The following is a 14,027-nucleotide window of genomic DNA, read 5'->3' on the forward strand; positions in this document are numbered from 1 at the left end:
AAAAAAAAATGAATACCCTGATTCTTAGATTCAAAAATTCTCTTATTTGATCTCTTATCTAGTATTTATTTGAGGGCCCACCTAAGCCATACAGACCTATGACAGGCAATTGTAGTCCAAAAGCTCATTTTATTGACTTAACATGCTATATTTTTCACCACAGGGACATATCTGGTGAGCTGCTAAGGCTGTAGAGGCCAACCACCACCCCTGGCCCCAGCAATGCACTGTGGCCTGATGTTCTCTGACTGCTTCCTGACCTTCTACCAGACCCAGGGGTCCCCAACCAGGCCTCCCCTGAGACACTAATTCTGTGGAGGAGAGCTCCATGGCCAGCTTGGCTGAGCTTGAGATTCATTCCTCCTCATGCCACCTCCTAAACAGGTCCTTAGTCTTTCGGGTGGAGCGCAGAGCAGAAGGAGAGGGCAAAAAAATAATCCTAAGCAGGTTCCATATCCAGTGCGGAGCCTGACTCAAGGTTCAATCTCACAACCCTGAGATCATGACCTGAGCTGAAACCAAGGGTCAAATGCTTAACTGACTGAGCCACCCAGGTGCCCCTGACCCTTAGTCTTTTAATGTTCTTTGAATAAACACTTTGTTTTCCAATAAAACTACAAAAAGAAAAAAAACCCTTAAAAAATACTTCATTTCTATTTTTGAAGTAAAATTTGCAGATCTGTAACAATGCCAAATCACATTTTACTGAGGCGGTAAAAATGTTAATAGAAATAATTCTCTAAACAGCTGGCCCTGATTTTTTGGATTTGACAAAAGGGTAAAAATTCAAATAAAATTTAAGGAACCAACACAAGGTTGTATTTGTTTTGTTTTGTTTGGTTTTGTTTTGTTTTGTTTTGTTTAAGTTTTCATCCAAAAGAAAAAAAGTTTTCGTCTATGTTATGGACTAAATTGTATTCCTCCAAAACTCATATGTTGAACTCCTAATCCCCCTTACCTTAGAATGTAACCTTATTTGGAGATAAGGTTTTAAAGAGGTGAATATGTTAAAAGGAAGCATATAGAGTGGGGCTTTAATCCAATATGACTGGCATCCTCATAGAGGAAACAGAAGTACCAGGGATGTGTGTGCACACAGAAAAGTCATGTGAAGACACTCTGAAAAGGCAGCAAGCCGAGAAGAAAGGTCTCAGGAAAAAAACAAACAAACCTGCAGACACCTTGATCTTGTACTTCTAGCCTCCAGAACTGTTAGAAGCATTGTTTAAACCACTCCATCTATATATTTTGTTATGGCAGCCCTTGCAAATTAGCTCTATTTACCATGATACTATTTCATAAAAGGAAGCACATTTTAAACCACAAAGGACATAAGTTCTAATAATGTAGCTTTAATTTTTTTTAAAGATTTTATCTATTTATTCATAGAGACACACAGAGAGAGGCAGAGAGACAGGCAGAGGGAGAAGCAGGCTCCACGCAGAGAGCCTGACGTGGGACTCGATCCAGGGTCTCCAGGATCACGCCCTGGGCTGCAGGCGGCGCTAAACCACTGCACCACCAGGGCTGCCCAATAAGGTAGCTTTAAAAAAAAGTTCCCATATTCTTTTTTTTCTCATTTTGCTATATACACCAGTGAAAACTCTGTCACTGACTAAGAAACCCCTGCTCTAATATTATTTTTCTTTGGGGTACCTGGGTGGCTCCGTCAGTTGAACGTCTGCCTTTGGTTCAGGTCATGATCAAGTCCTGCCTCAGGGAGCATGCTTCTGCTTCTCATTCTCCTGTAGCCTCTCCCCTTGCTTGTAAGCTCTCGCTCCCTCTCTCAAATAAATAATGTTTTTAAAAATGAATGAATAAAATAAAATTGTTTTTCTTCTTAATTTTTCATTCACTTGTTTGGAAACTAAAAAATAACCACAGACTACACACGACCATCAATAACTTCAACCTAGCAGATATGTTCTCACTGTGAGAACATAGTTTATAAACATATCACTTGCTATATATAACAAAAGAAATCTTATAAAAACATATTTTCTCAAATAAATAATAACCTTTTCAATTTATAATTATTAAAATTAAAATAGAAATATCTAATGAAATTATTTTCAAAATACAGTTAATTTTTAAGTTCATCATGAAATTTGGGAAATTATTTATTTTACTATGGGATTTAGACAAGTAATTTCACATTTCATTTTTTTTTAAGATTTTATTTATTTATTTGACAGAGAGTACAAGCAGAGGGAGGAGCAGAGGAAGAGGGAGAAGCAGGCTCTCTGCTGAGCAGGGAACCCAATGCAGAGCTCAATCCCAGGACCCTGCGATCATGACCTAAGCTGAAGGCAGATGTTTAACTGACAGATCCACACAGGTGCCCCTCACATTTCATTTTAAGTCAAAAGTCAGAAAATATTTCTTGTACATCAGCACTGAGAGATTACAGTATATTTAAGAATTATTTAAATACAGAGAGAGTTTTTTTTAATGGAATTCTATAAATAACACTAATAGGAAAACACATACCATACAAGCTACTTTGGATCTAAGAGCCTTAATTCATTCAAATATTGAAAGAAACTAGTCTGAAATTTTTCTCATTCATAAAACACATTGTGATAGAATGGGTTCAAGGATGGAGGAATCAATCGGTACTGATACACAAACATGACAGAGAAATATAACATTGTTAAGACTTAAAGACTTGCTGGCAGCACAGAAGATGGTCTTGCTTTCTCTCTCTCTCCTATTGAGCAGGCACTTTTCATATTTCATAGTTTCTGAACTTCCTCAGGAGTTCTGAGGGAGCATCCCCAGACCAGCGGAAACGAAGGTGCCAAGAGTTCACATTTGAAAAACCTTTAAAGCACAGAAGAGAAGATTTTAAAATCAGAGAGGTAGGAAAAGAAAAGTCACAGTGTCATGTCAAAATAGCTTGCTGATAAGATTTCACTAAAATAAATAAAATGTAAGGGTAAGTCTTTAATATGGATTATTAGTATCTTATATAAACTGATTATCTTAAGCAGATTTTTTAATCCTTTTTCCTGCACACACATACTTTTATTTGGTGCACTCATTCAGTCATTTGTAAAGAAACACTTATCTAGCACCTATTACGTATTGCCAGGCTCTGTGCTGTGTACTGTGAGACAGCAGTGCATATCTCCTGACAGGGGTAACAGAAGAATCCACCAAACTATTAATGTAGAAAAAAAAAAATGGAGGGAAACAAGAGAATGGAAGACCAGAGAAAGGCATTCAGTGTGGACTAGAAAGAATAAAGGTAAAAATTTCTGGAAGGAAATCACATTCAAAGTGACCATGAGTAGGAATTAGCTAGACCAGGGAATCTCAAACTTCCATATGCATAGTAATTATCTGGAGATCTTGTTATACTGGAGAGTCTGATTCTGGACGTCTGGGGTGGAGCTTGAGATTCTGGATTTCTATGTTGATCCAAGTTGATCTGGACAACTTGATTCAAGTAGTCCCCAATCTCCACCTCTATCCCACCCTGTCCCCTTACCCTACTTTTTTTTTTTTTTTTGCTTTTTTTTCTATAAAACCCTTGTGAATATCTGATATTAAATATTCATTTATTTATATATTACATATGGAGAGGCCCCACTAAAAAAAAAAAAGAAAGGGCACTGTTGGTGGGAATGTGAACTGGTACAGCAACTCTGGAAAACTGTGTGGAGGTTCCTCAAAGAGTTAAAAATAGAGCTACCCTACAACCCAGCAATTGCACTACTGGGTATTTACCCCAAAGATACAGATGCAGTGAAACACCGGGACACCTGCACCCCAATGTTTACAGCAGCAATGTCCACAATAATGAAACTGTGAAAGGAGCCTCAATGTCCATTGACAGATGAGTGGATAAAGAGGATGTGGTGTATATATACAATAAAATATTACTCAGACATTAGAAACAACAAATACCCAACATTTGCTTCGACGTGGATGGAACTAGAGGGTATTATGCTGAATGAAGTAAGTCAATTGGAGAAGGACAATCATTGTATGGTTTCACTCATACAGGGAATATAAGAAATAGTGAAAGGGATTATACGGGAAAGGAGGGAAAATGAGTGAGAAAAATTAGAGAGGGTGACAAAACATGAGAGACTCCTAACTCTGGGAAACAAACAAGGGTAGTGGAAGGGGAGGTGGGCAGGGGATGGGGTGACTGGGTGACGGGCACTGAGGGGGGCACTTGACAGGATCAGCACTGGGTGTCATACTATATGTTAGCAAATCAAACCTCAATTAAAAAAAAAGGAAGGGACTTCTTAGTGATCACAAAATGTAACTAAAATGAGGAATAGATCTCAGATTTCTTTTTCCTTTCAATTTATCTATTTTGATTTTTATTTATTTTTATTTTTTTCGGGGGTTGGGGGGGCCTGGGTGGCTCAGCCAGTTAAGCATCTGCCTTCAGCTCAGGTCATGATCCCAGGGTCCTGAGATGGAGTCCTACATCTCTTCTCCCTCTCCCTCTGCTCCCCCTGCTGGTGTGCTCTCTCTGTGTGTCAAATAAATAAATAAAATCTTTTAAAAAAAAATAAATAAAGTAAAATTTTATTTATTTTTTGAGTAGGAAGTATATTCACATGGCTACAATTCAAAAGGCACAAAGAGTACATGCTCCAAAAGTCTTCCACCCTTCCACTCTTCTGATGTTTCCAAAAGACAAATTTGCTACCGGTTGCCTGCCTATCTTTCCAGAGATAGTACAGGTATATACAAATACATGCATACATTCTCCAACACCACCTTCTCATCCCTTCTTTAACCTAAATCCTAACATATGGTCCCCTATTCTGTTTTTTCACTTTTTGTTTCTAATATAGCTTGATGTTTGCTCTTTATCAGTATATGAAGAGCTTTCTCATGCTCTCTTACAGCAGAGTATTCTGTTGTATGATACACAAAAACTCAACCCTACTGAGGGGCATTTATTTGTTATTCTGCAGTGAATAACATGGCACACATGTCATTTGGTACATAGGTGGTCTGTAGGATAAAATTTGTGGAAGTAGCATCAAAGCCTTTGTGCAGGGGCACCTGGGTGGCTCCGTTGGTTGAATCTTGGCTCAGGTCCTGAGATGGAGCCTCACATCCTGCTCCCTGCTCAGTGAGGAGCCTGATTCTCCCTCTTCCTCCGCCCCCTTCCCCAGCACTGCTTATGCTCTTTCTCTCATGATCTCTCTCAAATAAATGGATAAAATATTTTTAAAAAATCATTGTGCATTTGTAGTTTTAATAGACATTGCCAAACAGTTCTCCATAAAGCTTGACCCAGCAGCAGTTGTTTTCCTTCACCCTCATTAACACCATGTTAACAAACTTAGTAACCTTTGCCAGGCTAATGAACACGAAACAGTGTGGTTTTAATTTGCCTTTCTCTTAGTATGAGTGAGTTTAAGCATCTTTTCATATGTTTCAAGGCTATTTGTGTATTTTCTCTTCTGTGAACTATCTGTTCATTTCCTTTGTTCATTTTTTTTACTGAATGGTTGATCTAATGTCTCACTGATTCATAGGAGCATACATTAAGAGAATTGCTAATTACATTTTGCTAATTACATTGAGATTAAACATCTTTTCAGATGTTTAAGAGCCACTGTATTTTCTCTCCTAAACTATTTATAGAGTTTCCCTCCTATCAACAAGAATTAATTTATATATGGATGAAAGAACCTCATGTGCATAAATGCTTAATAATAAAAGGATATTTATAGATGCCTCTAATCGTGGGAATTTGGACACTTCACTTGAAAGGAAATTGGAAACAACTTTCAAACAGCTGTCGTAAGGAAAAGGTTAACAGTAAAAGATCTCTAGAAATACAAATAATTTATTCCACAAGAGTAAGGTTTCTTTCATTCTAAACAACTTTGTTAAAAACTAGAGAAAAGAAAAAAATAATAAAATAAAATAAAATAAAATAAAAAAATAAAAAACTAGAGAAAAGGTCATTTTTCTTCTCTACTAGAGGGAAGGTAAACTGACAAAAGTTTTCTTGCTGGCAATTTTGGCAAAATTTATCAAACTCATTAAAAAGTTTAAACCTTTAACCCAATAATTCTACTTCTAGAAATTTATCCTAAGGAAATAACCACTGATGTGCTCAAGGGTTTAACTATAAGAATATTTATCATGACATCATTTATAAATGTTTTTTAAAATCAAGAAACAATCTAAATCTCCAGCAATAGGGCAGCCCAGGTGGCTCAGCGGTTTAATGCCTGCCTTCAGCCCAGGGTATGATCCTGGAGTCCTGGGATCGAGTCTCACATCGGGCTCCCTGCATGGAGCCTGCTTCTCCCTCTGCCTATGTCTCTGCCTCTCTCTGTGCGTCTCTCATGAATAAATAAATAAAATCTAAGAAAAAAAAATCTCCAGCAATAGAAAGTTGGTTAAAAGTCTTTGATATAGTCATTAATAATTTTTTAATATTTATGGAAAAATAGAAAAATTCTTATAACATATTGCTGACAGATAGTTACAAAACAGTTTATACAGTTTGATCTCATTCCTAAATTCATTATTGCATAGATATTTACATAAAATTTTTGGAAAGTCTACAAGGAATTTTGGAAAGTCTAACAAGGAAATAGTTGGAATAGATGTTTTTCATTTTTGATACTTTTTAAAAATCTATATTTTCTTATTACTCTGCAATGAATTCCTTGTGTCTTTTTTTTTAAGATTTTATTTATTTGAGAGAGAGAGAGCATGAACAGGGGAGAGGCAGAGGGAGAAGCAGACTTCCTGCTGAGTGCAGAGCCCGAGGATGCAGGCTCTATCACAGGACCCTGAGATCATGACCTGAGCTGAAGTCAGATGCTCAACTAACTGAGCTACCCAGGTGCCTCCCTTGTGCCTTTTTTTATGTTAATACTATTGTATATTACAGAATAATATACAAAATATGCTTCCATTGATATTTTAAAATATTATCTAAATATCTAGTCAGAAAAATACACACAGAACAGTTGTCAATGATTGTCTTAAGAAGATGATCTGTTGGGCAGCCTGGGTGGCTCAGCAGTTTAGTGCTGCCTTCAGCCCAGGGCCTGATCCTGGAGACCTGGGATCAAGTCCCACATCAGGCTCCCTGCATAGAGCCTGCTTCTCCCTCTGCCTGTGTCTCTGCCTCTCTCTCCCTCTCTCTCTCTGTGACTCTCATGGATAAATAAATAAAATCTTAAAAAAAAAAAAAAAAAGAAAAGAAAAGACGATCTATTTGTACTATCTTTAGAATTATCAGAGAAAACAAATTTTAGAATTTCCCTTTTGGGAAAAAGCAAAAGGAAATTTCTGACAACTGTAATTGAAATACACACACACAAACACACACAATATGTACAGTATGATCCGCTTAGTTTTAGATATACTGACAAATATAAAAATATAGCAAAAGATCAATAATAGATATGTCTCTAGGTGCTAAGATTACAAGTTGTATTTTCTACCTTTTATTTGACCACATTTCTCACATTTCTACTGTAAATATACTTGTTATTTCATAGTTTGAAAAATGGCATTTTCTAGTTTAGGTTCCAATAGAAACAGACCCCCAAACAAGAATTCAAATGTAAGTGGCTAGTTCGTTTTTTAGTAGGCTCCACATCCAATATAGGGCTTGAACTCATGACCCCAAGATTAAGAGCTGGATGCTCTATTGACTGAGCCAGATAGGCTCATAAGTGGCAAATTTAAAAAAATGATTCACGGAGGCCCTGGTAAAAAAGTAGGGAAAGGAATCAAGTTTATAAAAGGTACATTATCATGCAAGTTGCTACCCTGGGCAACTGGAGTTTGATTGCACTAAAGACCCTTGGAAGACAACATAAAAACCCCTCAGAGTTATCCAGTTGGAGAAGTAAAGGAGCCTCCCACTGGCATTCATCAATAGCTGATGGCTACATCCAAAGGGTGTTTATTTTTTTTTTTTCAAAGGGTGTTTATTCCCTAGCACTAAAGCCAGGGAATAAACCGGCTCAATTGCCAGAGAAAGCCCTCTGGTAGAAACTAGAGAGTTGACAAAGGGAAGGTAGATGTCCAGAACCTATAGCAGCACACGTCTGCAACATATGATCTTCTTTTTTTTAATTTCAGAATGTTATACAAACTATTTTATTCTAGAATTGCATTTATCAGAAGTTATATTTATTGCATATTTGAATAGGAAGAAAGGAAAACTGAGATTGTTTCAAACATCAGTTTTCAGAGACTGTGCTCCATATTTTACTGGTTGTAGTGAAGAGTCAGAAGAGGATGTGGAATATTTGATAGATGTTCATCACAGAAGAGGCATCAAAAGGCAAACTCCAGGGAGCCCGGGTGGCTCAGCAGTTTAGTGCCGCCTTCAGTCCAGGGTGTGATCCTGGAGACCCGGGATTGAGGCCCACATCAGGCTTCCTGCATGAAGCCTGCTTTTCCCTCTGCCTGTGTCTCTGTCTCTCATAAATAAATAAATAAATAAATAAATAAATAAATAAATAAATAAATAAATAAATAAATAAAATCTTCAAAAAAAAAAGGCAAACTCCAAAGTAAATATCAACCACTGCTTGAGGAAATTATTAAAATATGCTGTAAAGGTATGTGAGAAGTCACTCTGGACTCGGTAAAGCTGACATGAATAATATTTCTTAAATGTTGATGTTACAGAAATTTACAGTAAAATAAAGTTACAAACAATCACACAATTGCAGTTTGGTATATAAACTCCAAATGTAAGGTGCTACTCATTACACCCAATAATCTCTTAAATGGCATTAAGAAAATACTGGTAAATGAAGCTTTTCGTAAAATCTCATAATTCTTCTCCAACAACAGCTTCTCAGAACAATGATCCTCCTGTACCACTCCCCGACCTCATTCCTTGGTCACAGTAAGAGAATACACCTCACCATGTGAGGGCATCCAAACTGACATCACAGGGGCACCTGGGTAGCTCAGTTGTTGAGCAACTGCCTTTGGCTCAGGTCGTGATCTCAGGGTCCTGGGATGGGTCCCGCATCTGGCTCCCCACAGGGAGCTTGCTTCTGTCTCTGCCTCTCTCTCTGCCTCTCTCATGAATAAATAAATAAAATATTTTAAAAAATAAACAACTGACATCACACTGTATTGCACACCTGAAACTAACACAACACTGTATGTTAACTACACTGGAATTTATAATAATAAAATAGGAGTAAAAAAAAACTGATACCAAAATTTATTCTGAGTAAATTATAATAGATTTATCCTCTGGAATACTTATCTGCTATTTAAAAGAATGAGTTAATTCTAAATGTAAGAGTCTAAGGAGAAGCCCCATAATAATAAATGCCAATACCAAAAAAAAAAAAAAAAAAAAAAAAAAGCACCTACCATGTACCTGGTCTAAATATCTTACATATTTTATTTACTACTCAGAAAAACCCTTAGGAGGTAGACACTAATATTTCAGCCATATAATAAGAAAACACAGATACAGAGAGGTTAACTCACTTGCCTAGGGTCACACAACTCATCAGTGGAAAAGCAGAGACCTGGTTCCAGAATAACATAGAAAAATGAGCACAGTATAATGCCATTCTTTATTTTGAAAGCCCTCATAAGTGAATGTATATTTGTATATGCTTGTTTTAGCATAGAGAAAAATGTGGAAGGAGACGCACTTGGGCATCTGCATTGGTTACTTCAGGAAACAGAAGCAAAGAACTATGGGAGGCTGGGGTAGACACTAAGTCACTGTCTATATATGAGTCTTTGAATTTTCTAATAACAGCTCCTATTACTTTGGGGTGTTTTAAATATAAAAATAATTAATTTTTTAAAGGAAGAGAAAATTTCATGGAGTCTGCTGGGAGGGATTCCAGTGGGGCTCCCAGCCTCATGCCTGAATCTCTGACATAATCAGCTGCCCCTACCCCTCCAGTTTGGGTAAACTCAGTCTAGGTCTGAATCTGAAACAGAGTCAGAGGGAGGCCCCAGGGGTTCAGGAAGCACAGATCTGAACATTCCAGGCTGAATAGAAAAACATTTTTATGTTTGCCTACGTGTGCCTGTGCGTAGGTGTTTGTTCTCGTGTATTTGCTTAAAACTGTTTTTTTTTTCCGAAATTCGGGCTTCTGCTTTGATCAGTTTGTTACATTATAACCATTCCCAGTTATAAGGCTGATGCAACCAACCATTTGCAGACTCCACAAAAGGAAATCTTGAGTAACCAGCAGAGACACCTGAACCACACCCTAAGAATCTTTATCCTAGCAAGTAATGAGCATATAGAAGTTCTCCCCAAAGAGAGATTTCAAGTGACTATTTCTAGAAAGACTGTAATTCACCATAAATTAACTGTCTTCTTTTTCTTTTTTCAATAAAGATTCAAGGATTCAAGGACTTTCAGGAGCCTTTGGTTTAAAGGCTAAATTCTAAAGAGGTGTGGAATCACAACCCTGAGAATCAAGCAAGAATCTGCAGGACAGTGACAGGGTGTGAATATAACACATCTAGACGAGATCAACACAGTGGGATGGCTAGAGACACAAAGAAATGATAATCATGGCTGACATTAACCCAAGACCTGCTTGGTAGGTTAATCACTGTGCTACGAATTTTGCACAGATCTCAACTACTCCTCATGATAACTCTATGAGAAGGTACCATTATGATCTTGATTTTATAGATGAGGAAACTGAAATCTAGAGAAGTTAATTAACTTGTACCAAGTAATACAGATCATAAGTAGTAGAGCTAGGATGTGAACCCAGGTGGTGTGTAGCTTGGGAGCTTAACCTCTATAATGCTCTGCTTCAGTGGATCTGTATATCACTCAGAATGTCTACAGAGCTACTTGCAGATAAGGTACCTTCTCCAGCTGGTGCAATGCCTTACAAAAAGACTCTGAAGCCAAAATACCTTCATTCAGGTCCCCCCCCCCCGGCTGTATACAACTTGTACAGCTTTGAGAAAATTACTCAACCTCTCCAGATGTCAGTTTTCTCATTTGTAAAATAAGAATAATATTGGTACCAACCTCACAAGCTTGTAGTGAAGATTAAATAAATTAACGTATATAAAATGAATATTAAACAAGATAATACATGTCACGTAACGTACACAAAGAACATTCCTATACATAGGAAACACCCAATAAATGGCAGTATTATTTCAGAATAACAAAAATGCCCCAAATCTTCCCTTGCAAGGAATGTATTGAGGAATGTGTCTTCCAGTTTCTGTGTCAGTGCTAAGTAAGCAATCCTTAAATTTGGCACTATTGTTTAGTTGGAAAAGGTTGAGAATAAATACAGTATAAACCAAGCCCTTTAATTTCAGAAATTCTTTGTCTGCAAAGCTACATGACTTGACTTACTTGGAGAATCAGGATTTTGTGGGGAGAATGACTTCTCCAAGGACTTGGATTCTTCTTGCTCCATTTTCTCTGTGGTTGAGCCCAGCTCCTCTTTCTTGATTTCTCTTTGCTTGTTCCATTCCTCATTTTCAATCGTTTTGGTAAGACTCTGGTCAGATTCTTCCAGCATCAGGTCTTTTTTACCTCTGACAGCCCAGTGCATTGACTACATTAATTAAAGCAGACACATAATATAAACATTATATAGTATTCCATATTTAAAGTTCGATATGTGATAAAATCTGACATAGTATTATGAATTTTTCTGTAGGTTTTATTTCAAAATAAAAATGTTAATTTTGGGGTGCCTGGCTTGCTCAGTCAGTGGAGCAGGTGAGTCTCGATCTCAGGGTGGTGGGTTTGAGCCCTGGGTTGGGCCAAGAAAGAAAAAGAAAAAGAAAGAAAAAGAAAAGAAAAAGAAAAAGAAAGAAAAAGAAAGCCCTTCTGTTGGCCGGGAAGGAAAGAAAAGAAAAAAAAGAAAGAAAAGAAAAGAAAAGAAAAGAAAAGAAAAAAGAAAAGAAAAGAAAGAAAAGAGAAAGAAAAAAAAAAGAAAGAAAAAGAAAGAAAGAAAGAAAGAAAGAAAGAAAGAAAGAAAGAAAGAAGAAAGAAAGAAAGAAAGAAAGAAAGAAAGAAAGAAAGAAAGAAAGAAAGAAAGAAAGAAAGAAAGAAAGAGGTGCCCGGATATTCCAGTCGGTTAAGTGGCTGACTCTTGATTTCAGTTGAGGTCATGATCTCAGGGTCCTTGGATAGAGTCCCATGTCAGGCTCCATGCTCAGCCAAGGAGTCAAGTCGGCTTGTGGATTCACTCTCTCTCTCCCTCTGCCCCTCCCCCTGCTTGTGCTGGCTCTCTCTCTCTCTCTAAAAGAAAAGAAAGAAAGAAAAGAAAAGAAAAGAAAAGAAAAGAAAAGAAAAGAAAAGAAAAGAAAAGAAAAGAAAAGAAAGAAAAGAAAGAAAAGAAAAAAAAGAAAAGAAAGAAAAGAAAGAAAAGAAAAGAGAAGAGATACAGAAAGAGATGGTATGCCTGGCTGGCTCAGATGGTAGAGCATGCAACTCTTAATCTCAGGGTTGTGAGATCAAGCCCCAGGCTAAGTAAGGAGAATCCTGAAAAAATAAAATCTTTAAGAGGCACCTGGGTGGCTCAGTAGGTTGGTTGTCTGAATCTTGGTTTTGACTCAAGTCATGATCTCAGGATCATAGGATCGAGACCTGGGGGATCCCTGGGTGGCTCAGCAGTTTAGCACCTGACTTGGGCTTAGGGCGTGATCCTGGAGTCCTGGGATCAAGTCCCGCATTGGGCTCCCTGCATGGAGTCTGCTTCTCCTTCTGCCTGTGTCTCTGCCTCTCTCTTTCTCTGTGTCTCTCATGAATAAATAAATAAAATCTTTTTTTTTAATTTATTTTTTATTGGTGTTCAATTTACCAACATACACAATAAACCCCAGTGCCCGTCACCCATTCACTCCCACCCCCCGCCCTCCTCCCCTTCTACCACCCCTAGTTCGTTTCCCAGAGTTAGGAGTCTTTACATTCTGTCTCCCTTTCTGATATTTCCCACACATTTCTTCTCCCTTCCCTTATATTCCCTTTCACTATTATTTATATTCCCCACATGAATGAGAACATATAATGTTTGTCCTTCTCCGACTGACTTACTTCACTCAGCATAATACCCTCCAGTTTCACTCAGCATAATACCCTCCAGAATAAAATCTTTAAAAAAAAAAAAAAAAAGGATTGAGACCTGCATGGGGCTCCACTCGGCAGGGAGTCTGCTTGGGATTGTCCTTCTACCTCTGCCCCTATCTCCACCTCACTCTTTAAAATAAATAAATCTTTTTAAAAATAAACATGAAATCTTTTTTAATGTTAATTTTAGGGGTGCCTGGGTGCTCAGTCGGTTAAACATCTGCCTTCAGCTCAGGTTATGATCTCAGGGTCCTGGGACGGAGCCCCATGTCAGACTCTGCTCCCCAGGGACTCTGCTTCTCCCTCTCCCTCTGCCCCTCCCCCAACTCAAGGTTGCTCACTCACTCATTCTCTTTTTTAAAAAATGTTTATTTTTGAAAAGGGCAGTAGCCTCAGCTGATGCAAAAAATAATCTGCTTTTGGTCTGATTGGTTTGGTTCTGCTGTTGGTTAGTTTGGTTTCTTCCTTTTCCTGCATGTGCACAGAGTAAAAGAGGCTGGCCAGTGGCTTTCTCTGTAGAGGGAAAGGATATTGGAAAGGTCAGTGAAAAATAGAAAGTAAGAAACTCAAGAATTCAGGGCCCAGAGAGCTGAAAATGTGGTCTGTAAACATTACAGGTCAGTTAGGTACAGGTCTTGTACCGTGTATTTACTTTGTGCCCTGGTACTTTTGTCTTGAAATAAAAGTGCCTGCTATTTTCCTTAGATGGTGTTGAGGATTAATGACTTACCTACAGTAAATGCTTTGATAACCATCAAGCAATTGTGAGATAATAGTTTTACTCATCCATCCACTTTATAAGAATAAAATATTTTATCATCAGACCTCTGTATCTGCTGATCCCAATGAAAGAAATACACAAGGGAAAAATCCAAACTGCATCTAACCTCATATACAGGCACCTCTCATGCTTTGTACTTCAATCAAAGGACTAATATAAGAGCAATGCTAAGCAACC

General features: G+C 37.7%; 1 protein-coding gene across 4 annotated transcripts in view; it reads right to left on the reverse strand.

The window, feature by feature from the left end:
• Nucleotides 1-2,397: 2,397 nt before the first annotated feature.
• The window catches only part of DNAJC12 (DnaJ heat shock protein family (Hsp40) member C12), a 50,544-nt gene continuing 38,914 nt past the window's right edge, over nucleotides 2,398-14,027 (reverse strand). For all 4 annotated transcript variants that reach the window (XM_038534079.1, XM_038534080.1, XM_038534081.1 and 1 more), the window contains 2 exons: nucleotides 11,345-11,549; nucleotides 2,398-2,823 (listed from right to left, as the gene is read on the reverse strand). In XM_038534079.1, the coding sequence (XP_038390007.1) occupies nucleotides 2,729-2,823; nucleotides 11,345-11,549 (300 nt within the window). In that variant the 3' untranslated portion in view covers nucleotides 2,398-2,728. The remainder of the gene's footprint in view (nucleotides 2,824-11,344; nucleotides 11,550-14,027) is intronic.

Source organism: Canis lupus, chromosome 4, assembly GCF_011100685.1.
Source record: "Canis lupus familiaris isolate Mischka breed German Shepherd chromosome 4, alternate assembly UU_Cfam_GSD_1.0, whole genome shotgun sequence".
Classification (NCBI taxonomy): Eukaryota; Metazoa; Chordata; class Mammalia; order Carnivora; family Canidae; genus Canis; species Canis lupus.